The 20,249-nt window shown below is 35.5% G+C and overlaps 1 protein-coding gene across 1 annotated transcript; it reads right to left on the bottom strand.

Moving 5' to 3' along the window:
* Nucleotides 1-3,370: 3,370 nt before the first annotated feature.
* Nucleotides 3,371-11,991, bottom strand: LOC140170710 (retinol dehydrogenase 8-like). The gene is made up of 5 exons (XM_072193947.1): nt 11,851-11,991; nt 5,808-6,133; nt 5,020-5,199; nt 3,997-4,090; nt 3,371-3,701 (listed from the first exon to the last, which is right to left on the bottom strand). The coding sequence occupies exons 2-5, from the start codon at nt 6,088-6,090 to the stop codon at nt 3,371-3,373; spliced, it is 888 nt and encodes a 295-aa protein (XP_072050048.1). The 5' UTR covers nt 6,091-6,133; nt 11,851-11,991.
* Nucleotides 11,992-20,249: the final 8,258 nt, after the last annotated feature.

The raw sequence follows: 20,249 nt of genomic DNA, 5'->3' as shown, positions 1-20,249 counted from the left end.
CCGTTACGTTCCTCCTCTGCACCACTATTATCCGAACTTACCACCGAACATTTGCAGACCGTGCTTTTACATGCTACGCACCTCGTCAATGGAACCGGCTACCGAAACATATCAGAAATGCAAACTCTCTTCTCATTTTCAAAAGACTCTTGAAATGCCATTTGTTTAATGTTGCCTATGGACTGTAATTTTATTTGGTTTAAGTGTTTATCAGCGCCTTAGTACAATTGTTTGGTTTTAGGCGCTATATAAATTTCAGTTGTATTGTATTGTATTGTATGTTAATATGTTACATGCAAAAATAATTGAAAAAACCGACACATGTACCTGATGTAATTTCAACAAAGCATTTCACTCTTGCGTAGTGAATATGGATGTGGATGACGGCGTGCTGCCATTCATAATACAGTTCATTCATCAAAATATCAAACTCACTCGATAGTATCGACCATAAAGTATATTCTAACCAAATTTGGACACCATCCGGCTATTTTCCCTATTATATATGTACCATGCAATATTCATAAATATTGGTCATAATGCCCCTATTTGGCAATATACACAAATATTATACACAGAAATATATACGCTAGAAATTCACACACACGGAAACCCGCTAGTTCCTCTTTGGATGTTCACTGAGGTATGACGAGTGTGGCCTTCAGCTAACTTCAGCGCGTAAAATTGGGAAAGCTATTTTGCATAACAAAGGGTTATTTCCCGATACACTATTGAGCAAGGAAAGTGGTTATTTGCATAGTAAATACACTATTAAATCACGGCGAGATGTAACTTGGGTGATGTCATAGCTCATTAAAGGTTGTCACTAGGTGTATAGCAACCTGTTGTAATGCATGACTGCGGGGCTATTTTATATTGGAACCCGTTACTTGGAAATCTTTTCTATGGGCTTGTGGCTTTTTGTGTTTTTTAAGCCCTGCCGCGCTGGGTGCCGGTAATTTTAATAGGAGTCACCCAAGCCAGTCATGAAAGCAAGTGTGACGAGCTGCCTTTGCTCCAGTCTTCGCATCTTCAATGACCATCTCTGCTGTCGATTAGTGGGTTGCATCGTAATCCAAAGTCTCATTCTAGCCCAAATGTCTTGTCATGTTCCTAACTCTATTGAATAGAGAATGTGACTGGTGCGATTCACTATTTTAGTCCGTTCCGCTTGATTACATGGGCACTCTCTATTAGCAAAACTTGACACAAGAACTGCACAACTTTGGCTTTTGGTGTGTGGAATTGATTTGGCAAAATATTTGTCCCCTGCTGGACGGCTCACGGGAGGGATCAATTTTCAAAATGGTTCCAAAAAGGTTTCGAGATGCAAAGCATTATTACTCGTCTATTACAAGGATTAATAAAATATATGGTTTTACACATATTGTATGGTTATGCAAATAGAGGGCAAAGGTCATTTGATAACTAAACAATAATTGGGTAAATATACGACACCTATTAAATCACATATTTACTCAATTATTATATCATATCTTATCCACCAAAACCTGAACTAATTAGCCTGTTTGTCATTTTTGAAATAATGGTGTTCAGAATTTGTATGCAGGGTGTTTCGAAATATGGTGTTCAGAATTTGTATGCAGTGTGTCTCAGAATATGCTATGGTATATTTGAAAGGGAAACAGACAAAATAGTGCGAAAATGATTTGTAGCTAGGGCTGTAGCAAAATTTTTGGATATTATTTGATGTGAATTCATCCTATCAAATCCATTTTTTGATGACATACCTTGTTACAATTTCATGCTGCTACCCAGCACTTCATCAGACTGGCAACCTTGCTTCTTCTTCTTTCCTGAAGATGCTGCCGGTGGCGGCGCTAGAAGCTGGTTGAAAATATTCGGTAATAAATAATTCCACTCGTCTCTGTTCATGGTGTTTCGCCCTCGTTTCCTGATCCAAATTGCCTCTCTAATCTGTAACAATAGAACTTTAATGCTGCGTGTAAATATAGTCTCGCGGAGCATTTTTAGTTTTCTTTGTCAGTCGTTTATTTTTAAAACTTGTTGGTCAAAGCTACCGCGTAACTCTAATTCTGCAAATATTGTCGCCTTTGTGGATCTTCTGCGACCTCTACAAGCCAAGTTACGAGGATTTGAATAGGCGGGTGTCGTAGGCCTATTTCGAAAATGACAGAGGCCAATTAGTTCAGTTGGTTGAAGGGTCTGTCGTGCACCTTTGGAAATCTACTACATAGATAAGCTATGTTAAAACACGTAAAATGAACTCAAATAAGAAAAGATTGTACTATCTAGAATGCCTTTTATTGCCAACAATCCAGCAATGGTCAACCCCCATTTCCGCATTTAAAGAGCCTATTTCCTAGGTAATGAAGTATCCTGGATGGTGAAAACTATTCCTTTTTGATTTCATTTTACATGACGAACAATTTGAGACCATTTTCATTGAAATCAGAGTACTTTCGACCCCTGTGTGGCTAAAAAAATGATTACGCCTAATTTTGACCTTTCTGCTTATAACTTAAGAAAGGTATGTCACATATAGGTCGAACTATACTTTTTCTGAATCATTATGACTAGAGGAATACCTTGGTGTGGTTTTTGATAAAATCTGAGCATTTTTGAAATTTCAATCATGTTGTATGAAATTTGACCCCTAGGAACACTTTTGGAATTTTTAAACATATCTTAAAATTTTCTACGCATGTTTTCTGATTTTAAAGTATATTTCCGAGGGTGCACGATAGACCCTTCTACCAACTGAAATAAAGTATAACAAGCATGACAAACGGAACATAAAGACAACACCTTTTCTTCAGTCATTTTTTTTATTAACGCTGTCTATTTTTGTTTCCTACGTTTACCTGTTTGTTCCACTTCTTTGTTTCATTGTTTCAATTTTCGTCAGTTATTTTGTTTTAGATTTTTGTTTATCGTGTACAACTATTAGATAGCAATATCGTATGCTCCTGGCATCAGGATTAAAACGTATAGTAGCCTTCAAAGAGTCCACACTCTGGAAAACTTATGGGACATCCTCAAAAGGAGATCAAAAAGTGGATTCTAGAGCACCTAGATGCGCCGCATTCTTCTTAGACAACGTAACCGAATTGTCAAGGTGAGATCAGACGCCAGTTGATGTCACAATACTAAAGGAAACTAAACAAAAGAACCAAAGAAACAGTACACAATTAGAACTGAAAAACCGACATGTACAGATAAGTACAGTGAAGAAAATTAAAACTAAAACATAAGCTTGGACCACAGTTGCTTTATTTTATGTACACGTTTTAGAATTAGATAAAGCTAAGAGTGACTTTGAATAGAATTTGTTTAGGGTTAGATACACCGATGCAATTGTGATAATAATAGTATCGTCAATACTAATTTACTGCTTTAACCAAGCATTCATGACTGCGTTGCCCGTCGGGTCAACAAACTTTTCCCTTGCCAATCTCTTAATTGCCTTTGAAGTCTGATACCGAAAATCAGGTTTGGGTGAGAGGATAACATCTTGCAACTGTTTCGCCAAATCTTGAGGGTCCAGCACATCATTTCCTATGACGATTTCCGGGTCAGAGGTTAGCATATGTGTCACAATCCTTCGCTCTTCTGCTGTTGGGATCGACTCGGCTGTTTTTGCAAATATAACACTAGGGTTTTCACCAAACTGTTTAGTCATATTGGTCGCCACGTAACCTGGCTCAATCAAAGAAACCCTGCAAATCAACAGATCCAAAAATTTCAAGTTCAACATGGAAATCAAGGGCGAAAAGTTGTTGTGGAGAACTAAAAAGGCGACTTCAGTCGCGAGGGAAAATTGTCAGCAAAGACATGTGAGTAATCTCGGGATGCTGTTTCGATGTTTGTTATTAATGACCTATCATCTAAGTTTTCAAACTTAATTATAATTGTAAATTTGTATGCAAAGATTAATGTTATCACAAGTGACAGTTTTTATAAATTTCATAAATACTAAGGCTCCATTACCTAACATGATCGTAGTCTACTTACCAGATGTTAAATTTCCTCAATGGTGGAGCAATAGACTCACTGAAACCCTCCACGGCAAACTTGGTGGCAGTGTATTGTACATAATGTGGAATACCTAAAAAAAGTCATAACATATCTTCAATTTAAATTTTATAATGTACGTATCAGACTTTTTAATGAACATTATTGGGGCATTCTGATACAGACGGTAACTATAACAATAACTATTAACCACCCTTTTACGGGTTTCAATCCCGGGGAAAGTGGGGACACGTCTATCATGTTTTTAGATGGGGCAAAATATCAAAATGCCCCTCACATTTTTCACATACAAGAGCTTATGATTTGAAAAGACCGCCACTTGAGATATACTTGATTTTATTCATAGCTATAATTGGCAGCATTAAACCATTTCTGGTATTTTTCCTAGCTATATGCCTAATGAAAAAAGACTGGTGGTGCATTTTCCTTTGATATGTCAATGTTTGATTATAATCTCAAATTATAGAATATATCCCGTTATTTTAAAAGCTATTGCTTGACTTGCAGTTGAATATATGTGTTGAATCGGCGCTTTGAAAACAAAAATCGACAAAAAATTTCTTGAGTAAGTAATGTTAACGAGGATGAGCATGCGCAGAACGTAAAAATTAGTCATTTCAGATGATGAATGGCAACGCTGCATTCGTAGTGGGAATGAATCTTTTTATCGTACGTGGTGGTGTACTTAGCCTGAGCCGAACAAAATCACCATGCGTGGCTGTTGAAGAACTAGTGGATTCGCCCTACTATCACGCCAATTTTTGATACAAAGATATAGGAATGATGACGCTGTGTTGTGGCCTGTTCTGCAATAACCATTAATGGGTTAAAATGTGCTGTTTGATTAGAGCAAAAACGAAATTATATAATTATTAGGTCTGCTACTGTATAACCAACAAAGGTGTAAAAAAATGCAACAAATGGTTTCAATTGGGGTGTAATTTTGTAAGATATTTCAGTCCAACAAAGGTAAACGATTATTGTTGAAGAAAAAGCAAATACCTCGGAATCCAATTCCGCTTGAGATTTGAATGATCCTGCCACTCCGTATATCTTTCATGTACGGGACTACTGCCCTAGTCATTCTGACGCATCCAAAATAGTTGACTTCCATTAGGTCATAGTAGGTATCCATTGGACTGGTTTCCCACCAGGCTCCACTTTGCAATGCTGCGTTATTTACTGAAAAAAGTGTGAGATTTCGTCTTCTACATTTACATTTCTTGGATATTTTCTACGGTAATTTTGAAATTGACAGAAACATTGGACCTGTTTCCCACTAAGCTTTACCAGAGTCCTGCGATGACTAAAATAATTTGAAATTTTCCTTATCATCATCATCATCATCATCATCATTATTATTATCATCATCATCATCAGCATCATCATCATCGTCATCATCATCATCATCATCATCATCATCATCATCATCATCATCACCATCATCATCATCATCATCATCATCAAAAAAAACATAAGCTTCGACCACATTTGTTTTATTTTATGTACACGTTTTAGTATTAGATAAAGCTAAGAGTGGCTTTGAATGGAATTTGTTTAGGGTTAGATACACCGATGCAATTGTGATATAAAATTGGATTGATTGAGCCCATATTTATAGCGAGACCAATAAATATTGGGCGTAAAGCATCCAATTTTATCATTATTATGTGTTGGATCCAATATTTTCACACACTTGGATTCATCAAAACATAATAATGATAATAATAGTATCGTCAATACCAAATTGAGGGCGCAATTTTAGTGAAATGTCCTTTTAATAGTCTTACCCAAAACATCAATTTTTCCTTCAATCTCGATAATTTCTTTTAAAGTGTTATCAATAGTTTGTTGTTTGGTAACATCCAATTCCCGAATAAACAGTGTATCGTCAAGAATATTCCCTGCCTCTGTTTTCAACTCCTCTTGTCTTGTCGCCATATTACGCATGGTAGCATACACCTTGAAGCGACGTTGTGGATCTCGTGCAAGAAATAAAGCTGCTTCTTTGCCGATGCCTTGGGCACAACCTGTGATCAGAATAACTAGTGAAGAAGCCCTCGGTGAAGCCATGTTTGGTTGTCTGCTGCCAGATCAAGTATACAGTATACGGTGCCTAAGACATTGCAAATAATGAGATAATGGAGTAGACTGTGTGTTATTATCTTGAAAGCATTTATCGCAGTTACAACGCAACAATTTTTGATATAAACGATTTGATCAAAAGTATCTTCTAATCATAAATCTGGAAGCAGACTTGTAGTATTGGGACCCGCCATAAGTACGGGTACGGGTATGGGTCCCAAGCCATGAGTACGGGTACGGGTACGGGTCCCAGACCATGGGTACCGGTACGGGTCCCAGGCCATGGGTACGGGTACGGGTCCCAGGCCATGGGTACGGGTACGGGTACGGGTCCCTAGCCATGAGTACGGGTACGGGTACCGCTCCGAACCCAAAATAGGGTGCAAGTGTGAGTACGGATACGGGCCACGGAAATTGGGACTCAAATACTTGTATGGGTATAAACAAAGCTATTGTTATTGGTGTAAACATTAATTTATTGGCATTATACCTCGCTGCAAATACACTCTTTGATGTCATTTATACCACAACAAATGAATAAAACTATATACATTCCGCACCAAAAAAAATTAGTTGCTGAGACATTTTTATTTGCTAACAAGTACTCTCATTTACAAAAACATTGTAGAACTGGTTTTGTGGAATTAATTAAGTATAAACAAAAAGAGTTGTAAAAAGTGGTGGTCTTATGAGATGATATTGAAATGACCAGACTGTCATTTGTGATTTAAATTTACTATACCTCATAAATATTTATTAGGTAGTCCAGACATCTTTAATTTTTTGGTTAATAACGCCAGCGTCCTCGTACGGTATTTTGACTACTTCCCCGCGCCTGTTCCATTACGCGCACGCGGGGAAGTAGTAACAACTTCCGCACCCCTACTATAATTAAAGACCGAATTAAAAAGACTAGTTTACGCGAACTAGTCTTTTTAATTCGGTCTTCAATTATACCACACGGTGTCTCGACCCCGCGTGGCACCGTTCCTTCAGACATTTGCGATATGCTACACAACGGCGATTCTGCAGATGCGTTTATCGTGAAAATAGCTGAACATGGCGTCTGCTGCAGTTATTTTGCTGACATTAGAGACTTTGCGAAATGAAGTTTGAAACCACATACTTTAACGTCTAGAGGATTATAGAGGATTATGTATTCAAAACCACCCTGCCATTAAAGCCGCTTGAAGTTAAAGTTAACGCCAGAATCTATAGTGTGCCGTCCTCATAGACTACATAATTACCACTTATGTATTATCTAGAATAATAGACCAATTATTGGAAATCTAATTTGGTTTGGGTAAAAAACAGGCTACGTGTTGCTGAAAATTATTGATTGAATTAGATTAGGGTTTCTTTGATTTTTGTTCCAAACGTCACACTTGATATATACTTTTGTGTGTGCTCATGACTTACACCAAATCAGTTTGCGGAACCAAGTTTTGGCTTGACTTCAACGCCAAGGGGATTAATTAAGTTCCCGTAAAAATGGACTGGTTTTACTTGATACTTGATTACTTACGATACTTCTGGAAGAGTAAAGCAGGTGCATAACATTTTTATAAATAACATGTCATAGGTTGTGCCTGGTAAGAGAGGGGGTAGGGAGAAGGAGAGGGAGGGCATTGGAAGTGGACAGGGAGGTGCTTTGCAGGTAGCCAAGGGGGAGGGGCAGCTCTCCTCTGGGACATCTTGTCTTCCTTCTTGACCCTCTCCTTTTGGATGCTGGCCGCCGTAATATTTTACGCTTGTAGGCCTTTTTAACGCTGGGTCCCGACATAATCCATATTGAGTGGTATCGCGAGTTCATTCATGTTTACTCAAACGAAGCTCTTAAGGTAGAGTCTTTTGTCTTGAAGTGGGACTAATAACCACTTGACTAAACAGAAGAGAGACATTTTGATGTAGTCGGTTACAAAGCTCTTACACATGCCCTTCTTTTGAACGCACATTGATACACATGTCCCGAGTTTAAGCGACAATACGCTGTTGTTGCAGTAACCAACCATACTTTCGCGTTGGAGTAAATTTGAGCAAGAAATCAAGTCGATATTTCTGAAGTTGCCTTTCCAGTTAAGGCGATATAATACCCTGGTTTTCATCAGTACCCATCTTCTTTTTTTGTTGCAAATTTATGAAGTATATAAATATGTTCATCATCTCATGTCCTGAACTTATAAAATATCTCTACATACAAAGTGGTTTTAAACCATTTTAGAAAATCATTTTAGCCCTATATATTTTTTTTTGTTTACTGTATCCTGGTAACTGAGATGTGTGTTTCATAACAAACCATAATTTATTCTATTGAACATGTCCAAGTAGAATACATGAATAGAATACATTAAATCCTTTGTTATACTATCTATAGAAATGTACTCACTGATTATAACACTGAATAAATTAAATAGGCCTAATCTCTTCCACATAGACAATTTAATACTACACAATGTACAGTTAGGACGCGGGACTACCAATTCTTTAGAAATGCATATTCGCGCTAAAAGTCGATCGATACATGTTAAAATCAGCACAATTCAGAGATACACCTTTTTGCTATGAAATTTATTTTCTCGGTCAAATATAAAGCAATATTTTTTTTTTTCTTCAGTAATGTCAGTTAAAGACATAGTGCTTGGATACACATTTTTTTTAAATCCTGGTGTTAAAATTCAAGCATCATATTTTGTCTTTTAGTGTGATATTTTTGATTTTTATAGGCCTTTAGTTCGCCCGCGAGCTTTTTACGGAATTCATTTTTTAGCGTCTCAAACTAATATAGTTTGCTAAAGAAAGATATTTCCCACCTCTGTAAAGCACATCGTATTGGTCTATATATTATAGTTTTGTCAGAATTTCCGTTTTTATTTTACCCTTTTTCCCTTCATGCTCCGAAAATGTCAAACTCAGTACTTTATCTCGAGAACAACCAGCAGAAATAATCGATATTTCAATTGTTGTCAACCAGGTCCCTTTGCATTGAAAACCAGGATTGCCTGACCAGCGATTTGGTAGCCCAAATCCCCAATTCTGGTAAATGAGGTGAATTTTGGAAATTTGCTCCCGTGATAGCCTGCAATTTCAATTTATAGGGGCTATGGATTCCATGATTATGAAAACCATTTTGTCTGTTTGTTTATTTACCTAGGATGAGGTCCTTGGGAAAATCCACTGTCCAAACCTAGAAAAATTCGCGTGTTATTAGAGGGGATTTTAATTTTCTGTCCCTCCTATCTCCAGGTGAATTTTGAATGACCCCCCCCCCCCCCCCCCCATCGCGGGTTGGCATTTTCATTACACCCTTCAGACTTGCGTTCGGGGTTGTGTAGGCCTATTTGTCATAATTTAGCGCTATAGGACCTACTTTCTAAATGTAGGCTATAGCTATAGCCGTGCTATATAAATATTATAAGGTACCGGTATGTAATATTATGTAGGCCTATGGGGGTGGGTGGGTACTCAACACATTTTAACCATGACTTACAATGCAAGGCTCATTGTTGCCATAAATGATTTTTCCTTTAGGTCATTATAATAGGTTGTTATAAACTTCCATGTTTAACCTTGTATTGTTTTGGCTGCTTCATTATGACTTTCGGTGGGTTTAAGCAATTTCAAACAAACACAAACAAAAGGCACTATACCCAGTCACCTTCATGACAATTGAAACACTAGGTAATTTCTTTGCTATATTGAAGTTCTGGCAACACTGTATCCAGGCCGGGCACCCAGAGATATCGATCCACAATGCTAGTATTAGCCTAAGATTTCACGCGTGGATTTGAAAATTTTTCAGCTGGTAGTCAAAAATTATGGAATCAAAACGGAAATTCTGACAAAACTATGATATATCGCTCACGGTGATGTGCGTTAGAAAGTTGGGAAAAATCATTCTTTAGCAAACTATATTACTTTGAAAAGCTAAAAGATTGATCCAAAAAAAGGCTCGCGGGCAGAGTTGAAGCCTATCAAAATCGAAAATCTTACACTAAATGACTGAATTTCACGACTAAGTTTAACACTAAGATTTGAAAAAAAAAAACATACAGTATCAAGCATTACAGTTTTTCCTGACATTTACTGAAAAATTATTGCTTTTCATTTGGCCGAGAAAAAAATTTTTACACTGAAAAGGTGTAACTCAAAATTTTGTTCATTTGAATACCAAATTCGATCATTTGTATTGCCTTATTAAATGACTGAGTGAGCCTTGCAGAACAATAACAATCGGTAGTCCCGCGTCCTAACTGTGTATGTGATGTGTTGTTAGGAAAAGAGATTAAAAAAGGCTATAAGGTCATCAAAGGTCAGGTTATAGGTCAATTGGTTCAGGTCAAATTCAGGCATCAATTTTGAATACATGTGATAGTCTGTGATATCATACATGTCATAATGAGGCATCAATTTTGATATTTTGTCTGTTACTGGATATATAATGGAAATGTGAGAGGTGGATATACTAAAATACCTTGGGATGTAAATGGTGAGTACAATTTAGATTGCCTAGTTGAGATGGATTGGGCAAATAAATATAAAATAGTTACCAAAATCACAAAAATGAAGCTTACGGAAAACTACCTAATATGGTGGTATAGGTGACAAAAAATACAATCTTTTTCAACATTGCTGTAGTGTGGTTGTGGTAACCTGTTACCTATGGCTTAATTAAGTTTCAGTGACATAGTGTCGCAAGTTCATAATACAAAATATAGCTCAACATTGAAAATAGAAGCATTTTAACCGGTTCGTTTTTGATAGTTGTGGAGCACCAAGTTCATGAAGTCATAAAAGAAATCAGGGACCACTTATTCCCATTTTACATATCAACATTATTTCCCTAATGTGTTAGCAACACATATCCAAAATTTTAACGAAATCCGTTGATAGTAAGCTTTCCAAAATGAAGTGAATTTAAAACATCAATGATGTACCACTTTTTGGCTTATACCATTAGAAGCATGTACGCGTCATTGATACTGATGCCACCAATTGAACGAGAAGATTTGCCCCTTCATTTTGCATACCACTTTGTCCAATTTCTTTTTCTCATTTCTTCACAAAATGCAAAAAAAATACAAAAAAAAATGCAATGGGTGAAGTACCCCCTTAAAGTAAATTTTCAAACTTCATTTCGCAAAGTCTCTATTATCGATGGATAATAACACGCGAATTTGACGTTTTATGAAACAAAATGTTATTCATGGAAAGTTGAAAAGAAAATATGGATTGAACAGAAATCGAACAAATTGAACAGAAATCTTCCAATAAAATCATGTAAGCAAAATATTAAGCTTTTTTACCATGCTGGCCGGCACGTTGACTGGTGTTTTAACTTTTTACCGTGATAGTGAAAATATAATGAGGTATACTAAATCAAATACAACATGTTTCATTTCGGGGAAGTAGTCAAAACTACTTGTCCCTCGGTGTCGGGAAGTAATCAAATCATCTAACACCTCGGGACCAGTAGTTTTGACTACTTCCCCTCAAAAGTATATGGTTTGTAGAATGAACTTTCGCAAAACATCAAAGTGTTATTTGTCAATAATTTATTGATTTGGATAATGAAAATCGATTGCTTTTTGGCTACTTCGACTAACAATACCTTGTCTACCCTTAAAGCCTGATCATTAAAGCTGATCATCGACCAACTTGAACATCACTTTGTGAAGTGTCATATTGATACTAATAATTAAAATAAATTAAGAAAAGAACAAACGAGAACAATAATACATATCTTCTTACCGTATATCCGAGAAAGCAATAATGGTTTTCATGTAATACAAAGTTATTGGCAAGCAATACTAACTAACATGTTCTGACCTCAGTATGACTCCGTAGTCCGTTCGAGATTCCAGCTATATAACTACTAAATAACACTGAACAAAAAGGTTGCTAAATATTTCTTACCCTTCAGGTAGCACGATTTTTATGCTTCGATTCATTTGACACAAAAGGTACTTTGACCAGAAAGACAAATATATTTGGTGCCTGTGCATTTTCAGTATTTACTATCCTAATGGAATGCATAAAGTATTTTGATTTTATTAATATTTGTTGGTATAATTGATCACCTACTGCACATCGGTGTCAACAACACATTCATTAATTTTAGTTAAAGCACGTCATTCAACTTCAAACGTAATAATTAATATAATATTGGAAAGTCAATTAAAGCCATAATGTACGATCTTATAATATGAAATTGGTTAATTTTTTTTAAAACCTGACTTTTTGGCATATTTGTAATGTTTACACATGTCCCAACTTGCACCTAAATGGAATCTGCCAAATTTGTTGTGTTTGTAACTGTAAGTCAACAGAGCAAGTTCGACATAAAGTCATAATTCATAAAATTATTGCTTTATATCCTCCTACATGTCCTATAGAACTGCATGTTAAACGGCCAAAATAACAGGTATTCATGATCGTGTTACCCGTCGGGTCAACAAACTTTTCCCTTGCCAATCGTTTAATTGTCTTAAAAGTCTGATAGCGAAAATTAGGTTTGGGTGAAAGGATAAATCTAGAGGGTCCAGCACATCATTTCCTACGACGATTTCCGGGTCAGAGGTTAACATATGTGTCACAATCCTTCGGATCACCTCGGCTGCTTTTGCAAATAGATCACTAGGGTTTTCACCAAACTGTTTAACCCACTAGTGGTCGCTACGTAACCAGGCTCGATCAAAGAAACCCTGCAAATCAAGAGATCCAAATATTTCAAGTTAATGGTTTATTGAGAAGGAATGAGCCAGTTAATGGTTTAAAGGAATTAACGTTAACGTACTTCAACATCTTGGCTCAGAAGAGTTATGTCCTAAAAGATAAGCACGTGGTGAATATTTTGTTCGGCCCGTGAGTACGTTAATTCCTTATGGGCTCATTCCTTCTCAATAAACCACTAACTTGAAATATTTGGATCTCTTGATTTGCAGGGTTTCTTTGATCGAGCCTGGTTACGTAGCGACCAATATGTGGGTTAAATAGTTTGGTGAAAACCCTAGTGATCTATTTGCAAAAGCAGCCGAGGTGATCCCAATAGCAGAAGAGCGAAGGATTGTGACACATAATTATGCTAACCTCTGACCCGGAAATCGTTGTAGGAAATGATGTGCTGGAACCTCAAGATTTGGCGAAACAGTTGCAAGATGTTATCCTCTCACCCAAACCTAATTTTCGCTATCAGACTTCTAAGACAATTAAAAGATTGGCAAGGGAAAAGTTTGTTGACCCGACGGGTAACACGATCATGAATGCATATTAGTAAAGAATAATAAAATCAAAACCAAGCAAGTTGTGTTTTTATTTCTAAGCTGGGCATACTTTTAAGGAAAACAGTTGCGAAGTAAATTTAGCAAGACCGACATTAGAAGCTTTTTGCAAAGTCAGCCAAATAAGGGGCCCCGCCGTAACAGGCCTACGGGAGTCAAAAGGAGCATGAGGACACCCCTGTTTTTAAACAACATTTTTTACCTCCTTTCTGACTCCCGTAGGCACGTACTATAAAGCGAATTCCCCGGGTACTCTGAACTACTCTGCAAAATGGAATTTTGTGCAGGTTTTGAATTCGGCGCTGCTTAGCTCAATTATTTTGCGTGGGCGATTATTCATTTCGCTTATGTTGTATAATTTTTTCTTAAGGATACAGCTCAACTGATCATACTTTTCCTACATTCGACCTTGCATGAATTTTGAGTTGACACAGTCATGAAAATAACTATAGATACTTGACAAGACCATTAGTAGCCCAGTTCTGAACCTTTTCATTGATCATTCATAACAATAGGTATCTGATGGATCAGTGAAGATAAGAAGGGATTATAATATCCGTAACCTTGATATTATAGTACATCTCGAGGAAAAAGTGCAATGGACATGTTTTCATTTTATGTTTCAAATATCCCGCGCATGAAAATTGAGTATTTAACCCAAAATGGAAAATGGAACAATTTATTGGAAATCTGTTTTAACAGATTTTTTGACATCTTTTTCTGCACTGTATTATACCTAAATTAAGAAATTTGATAAATATTCAAAGAAAATATAGGTCATCCAAAAAATTGTGATTTTTACACATTTTGGGGCAAAAAAGGAAAAATAAGCAAAAATATCAAAATCTGTCTAACAGTTTCATTCATCAAATCATAACAAACGGCCTACATGCTTAATTTCTAATAAAATATTGAAATTGTGAAAAATATAGGTATTTATTGATTTTCATGTTTTTTCTTGCAAATATGCTAATAATATGCAAATTATGAAATTGCAAAATAAAGTTTCTACATAGCATACATCTTTCAAGTATGATGTTCAAAATGACAGACATCAAAAAGAGATTCGATGAAATGTAAAGGTGTAGTAACAATTTTGGCATGGACTGTCTGGTTAGGCAAAGTACGGTAAGTTGAGCTGTACGATACATGATTTACCGACAAGTGCCTCATTTCGGAATGCGATCATGAATTTCTAAGAAAAAAAGTTTCCACAGGCTTCGCTGGGATTCGAACCAGCGATTCGAAACTTCCTTCGATTACGCGTCTAGCGCTTTCCCGCTCGGCCACGATGGCAGTTGAGTGGAGGAGTGTAATGATAAATGATAAATCTCATAATGCCATCTTTAGCCTTTTGTTTACTAAAAAAAGACGCGTTTTGAAAAGATATATTAGCCGTTTTATGCATAAAGCGCACGAACGTTTCGGAAAGGTTTCAAAAAATAATAAAGACACTGATGTGATGATGAAATTGTGTAAGTCGGGAAATATCTGCGTCGCAATGTTTTGTTTTGGTTTTAGGAATTTGACCTTAAAATTTACGACTTCATGACATTATCATTCGAAATCAACAAAAGATATTTCAACAGTATATGGCATCATTCTTTCTCTAGAATGTTTTATGCATGTATGTGAAACAGCTTCAACAATGGTTCGCTGCATAATGGTAAAAACAGCCTTTACCTAAAAAAAAAAAGGGGGAGAGGTACCATATTTACGGATTCAGGTTAAATTTAAAATTGATATAAAACGTGTGTTTTTGATCGATTAAAAAAATAATTTTTGTCATATGAAGAAATAGTGTCTGGCGTGAATTACACTACAGTTTTTATTCTTAGGGCTCTTTGACTTCTTCAAATGATTTTTTTAATGATACAGTGAATCCCCTGGCCCTCTATAATTACGCACAAAAGATCGAGTCCCCTTAATGCACCATGCTCACGTGATTCTAAACTTGTGACGCGGAACTATTATAACATGGTGAATATCAGAAAGTCTGATAATTATAAAATGCTGGTTACCTCCCTTGTTTATTCCTTCCTCGCTGATGATCTGCTTTATCGCTTATCTGCTTTGATGTAGTCGCTAGCGATGAGCAGCTAAGATCTGACCAAAAAGCGTGGTCGTTTATTGTTTTTTGGAAAGAACAATCCGCTTCATTGGTTAAAAATTAATGTCTCGCGCACGATTCGAATGTAAATTCAACTTGTCTAATAATTCAATATATTTTTAATATTTCGAATTTAAATTTAGCTTGTTTAATACTCAGTTCGACTGTGGTTGCTTGTGTTTATGTCGCGTGTTAAAAGACAATTTCTCCAATACACCAGCTTAAATATTCCGAAGTATGTTTATTTTTTCTCGATAGGATGTTAAATTTCAAACTCATTCGAGTATCAGAGTGTGAAAAAAGCAAATCTGTTGTTGTAATTCACTTTGTTCTGTTCTGTTCTTACTTCCCAACGCTACATACGAAACCAGGCGACTCGTTGACTTAAAAGACTGGTAGAGATATAATTTGATGAAACTGAGGCGTAGACCAGGGAAGTGAAACTGTAGAAAGGGAGTGGAGAGGAGATCGTATTAGCTATAGCAGTAAATGCTTAGGGGCAAGGAGTAACGTTGAAACACGGATATCATTTCATTTCGGATCTGTGGCATTCTCTGAACTGAAAAGAATCGAGAACAAAAACGTAAGTTTTTCTCACGCAGTACAGTACCTTAACAATATGGCTAGCATTTGAAAAGTTATTCTAGTTTAGAGAAGAGACTGGTGAAAATTTGAAATTTGAAACATTCTAGTTCAGAGAAGACATGTGTGCTTTGTGTGTTCAACGTTAGCTGTGAAGAGTTGCTGATTGTGTATCCGAGAAATGATTCTATTGCAGCCAGTGATTGGCTCAGTTTTCTAATTAGTTTAAAATTTGCTGGTTTCTTTGCAATGTTTTTGAATAAATGTATCAAAAAACACTAAATAAGTACGCAATGAATCATTGTTTTTGTTTGAAACGATTAACATTGATATAATTTAGCTGAATTAATCGAACTACTTTAGCTGTGAAGAGTTGCTGATTGTGTATCCGAGAAATGAATCTATTGGAGCCAGTGATTGGCTCAGTTTTCTAATTAGTTTAAAATTTGCTGGTTTCTTTGTACAAATGTATAAATGTATCAAAAAAACACTAAATAAGTACGCAATGAATCATTTGTTTTTGTTTGAAACGATTAACATTGATATAATTTAGCTGAATTAATCGAACTACTTGGGGATAGGAACATTAAAACGGAACAGTTAAACGTCTTGACTCTCCGCTGCACCGGCGTTATAAATGTAACTTACTGGCATGCTAAAAACCTTAACAAACAAGTGTATTATATCCATTAATTACTAGGCGAGCGCCAGACTCGTAATCCATAGGTTGCGAGTTCGAACCCCGCTTGTGTCAACATGTTGTGCCTACGGCGGGTGGAGTGCGGTTGGATGTTTGTATAGTTATTTGTTTCTAAGTTATAAGTTACTGCCTGCAAATTGCATTGTGTCTGTTCAGGTGTGTTTAATGTAAATTCTAGCCATTTGACCTGCGGGTCACCGTAGAGTTTTAAATAAAACCTTCCTTTTATATAAAATATATAGGCCTAACAATTTGCAATTTTTATTTAGTAGCAAAGTAATGTTTTACCCAATAACTATGTTTTTTTTACAAAACATTGAATAGGTAAAATTTTACACAATTGTTATCTATACCTACATCGAAATTATGTAAAATTGTACATAACTTATGTGACATTTTCTGTATGTGTAGATTGTGTCTTAACATCACAATTTACCATACTTTGTGTGATATTACTTATTCTAGGCACTACAATAAATTTGAACACAAGAAAACAAAACGTTTAGTCATGTGAGTCTAAGCTATAGTCAGACACGGTAGAAGCCGTAACCATGGGAAAGATATCGATTCCACAATGACAGACTTATGGCATGAGATTCCTTAGACGATTGTACATCTTCAAGGAATAAATATTTTTAAAGGGGGAAAAGCAGACAAGAATATATCGATGTGGAAGCTAAATTTATACTTTTCTGTTGTGGTATTAAATATGATTACTTTGCATAAGCGTGCAAATTAATCCACTGATAACAACTGCCTTTCTTACAGCGATCTGTTTGGTTAATTACACGATATAGCCATCTAGGTGACTAATTAAAATACAAATATAGATATTTAAGGGGGGTACTAAACCCATTGCATTTTTTTTTTTTTTTGCATTTTGTGAAGAAATGAGAAAAAAAATGCACAAAGTGGTATGCAAAATAAAGGGGCAAATCGTCTTGTTTTATTGGTGGCATCGGTATTAATGTTACGGTGTACCATCTCCGCCAATTTCCCTTTTTAATTTGCCCTTTTTTTAATTTCCTTTTTTTTAATTTCCTTTTTTTTTTTAATTTCACTTTTTTTTAATTACCCTTTTTTTGAATTTCCTTTTTTTTTAATTTCCCCTTTTTTTTAATTTCCCTTTTTTTTTTAATTTCCTTTTTTTTTTTTTTGAATTTCCTTTTTTTTTTAATTTCCTTTTTTTTTAATTTCCCTTTTTTTAATTTCACTTTTTTTAATTTCCCAAGTAAAATAAAGTTTGGCAGAGGCGGGTTCGAACTTTTTTTTGAATTTCCTTTTTTTCGAATTTCCTTTTTTTTTTTGAATTTCCCTTTTTTTTGAATTTCCTTCTTTTTTTTTGAATTTCCCTTTTTTTTGAATTTCCTTTTTTTTTTTTTTTTTTCCTTTTTTTTTTTTTTTTTTTCCTTTTTTTTTTTTTGAATTTCAACTTTTTTTTTTTTTGAATTTCACCTTTTTTTTTTTAATTTCCCCAAGTAAAATAAAGTTTGGCAGAGGCGGGGTTCGAACTCACGGCGCAGGGCTTTGGATACTCTGTGGGCCTAGCGCCTTAGACCAGTCGGCCACTTGTCATATTGTTATGCTTTTGAAAATTATTTGAACATATGGTCGCAACTTCAACATTGGCCTACCACGTGACAAGCAAAGGCAGAAAATGCGGGAGAAAATGTACCATATTTTGGAATTTTATTTGTTAAAAACATTAATGTGTATTAATAGCGCTCAATTGTTGAGAAATCCGACAATAATAAACATGATAAATGGGCAATTATTATACATGCATTATCGATTTGAACTCGCTAGGCCGTATGGCCGCACCGGCTGCACGTGCTATAATACTCCTATATACCGGGCCCGGGATACCGGGTATATACATGTGGTTCACATTATAGAACCTGCCATTTTTCGTGCATACACGGTCTGGATTTTCGCAATTTATAGGATAATTACACGTAGGTCCCCCAAAGTTTCTTCCAGTTATTGAAGTGCTTATATAATGACATGATGTTGCATTCAATAATATAAGCCTACGTATACTTTTATACTTTACCTTTAGGCCGTATAAAATTAATATTTTGGTTCTCGTCCAGAGGATTTTCATGACTTGATGAGGGAGGGAGGTTTTTTTGTTTTTTTCCAATGTAAAATCACCATTTTCAGTAGTTTTCGGTCTTTTCCAACAGTGCTTGAAGAAACGATGAGGCACTTTTTTTTTTTTTTTTTTATATTTTGAGGGATAAACCCCCCGAGTACCCCAAAAAGACTTGGAAGTGATCCTTGTTCTCTAATAAACTTATTTATATAATGTATGAAAAATTCATAGATCATTCCAAAGTCTAAAATAATTGAAAAATCTATATAAAAAAAATCTGACAAATCACAGAAATTGAGGAGGGAGGGGACGAGAACCAAAACATTAATTTTATTCGGCCTTACTGTCACTATTATAATTATATAAACTTTTTCATAACCATTTTATTCTAGTATTTTGATGTAATAAATATCAGTATAATTTCGAGTTCAACTGAATGCTTTCATCATGATTAATAACATGTTTTATTTATCAAAAATCGACTATGGCATAGTCTAGGACCTACGTAAAATTTTCATAAAATTTTTACCATCAATAGAGTGTTAATTTTGACTAAATTCAGAAAATATTTTGGCGTATATAATTATAAAATTGAAATAAAATTCTCTGCCTTGATTTATTTGTTTGTTTATGTATTTATTTAACAATTACCGGTAATTGATTATATGCTTATTTATGTGTTTATTTATCAATCAATGAATTCTTTTATTTAGGCTATTAATTTATTGATCAATTAATGATTTATTTTATTTATATTTATTTCTTTATTTAATCGTTTTCATTTAATAAATTAATTGATAACAACCGTATTCATTCCAATAAGCGCCCATGCCCCAATATAAAGCGCCCACCCAGGGAAGCTTAGGGATTAAGTTTAAAATGTAGCTCCTGGATGACCTTTGACCTCGGATGACCTCGATTTTAAGTTTTACGTGTTCCCCTCATATCAAGGATTCCACCCACCAAGTTTGAGCCAGATCGGACAAAGTTTGAAATTTGACCCCTCCATAATGACCTTTGACCTCGCTTGACCTCAATTTTATTTCGGGAATATATTCCCCTCGTATCAAGGATTCCACCCACCAAATTTGAGCCCGATCGGACAAAGTTTGAAATTTGACCCCTCAATAATGACCTTTGACCTTGGTTGACCTCGATTTTATTTCGCGCATTATATTCCCCTTGTATCAAGGATGCCACCCACCAAATTTGGGCCCGATCGGACAAAGTTTAATTTTTTGATGAATATGCATTTTTTTTGGCGAAATAATTTCCCCCTTTTTTTAAAATTTTTTAATCCAATAGAGTGATCACGAGGCTTATATTAAAAGAGACCTAATTTGAATTAGATTAGAATAATAATTGTTAATAATATATTAAATA

The sequence above is a fragment of the Amphiura filiformis genome, chromosome 15 (genome assembly GCF_039555335.1).
Source record: "Amphiura filiformis chromosome 15, Afil_fr2py, whole genome shotgun sequence".
NCBI classification, from domain to species: Eukaryota; Metazoa; Echinodermata; class Ophiuroidea; order Amphilepidida; family Amphiuridae; genus Amphiura; species Amphiura filiformis.
This window is presented reverse-complemented; position numbering and strand designations above follow the sequence as displayed.

Bases quoted from the DNA above. Each gene is read 5' to 3' on its own strand.
- LOC140170710 (XM_072193947.1), bottom strand. From the start codon at position 6,090: ATGGCTTCACCGAGGGCTTCTTCACTAGTTATTCTGATCACAGGTTGT. The intron at 4,091-5,019 runs GTATTTGCTTTT...GACTTTTTTTAG, and splicing joins AAGCGGAATTGGATTCCGAG to GTATTCCACATTATGTACAA. The intron at 3,702-3,996 runs GTAAGTAGACTA...GTTGATTTGCAG, and splicing joins TTGAGGAAATTTAACATCTG to GGTTTCTTTGATTGAGCCAG.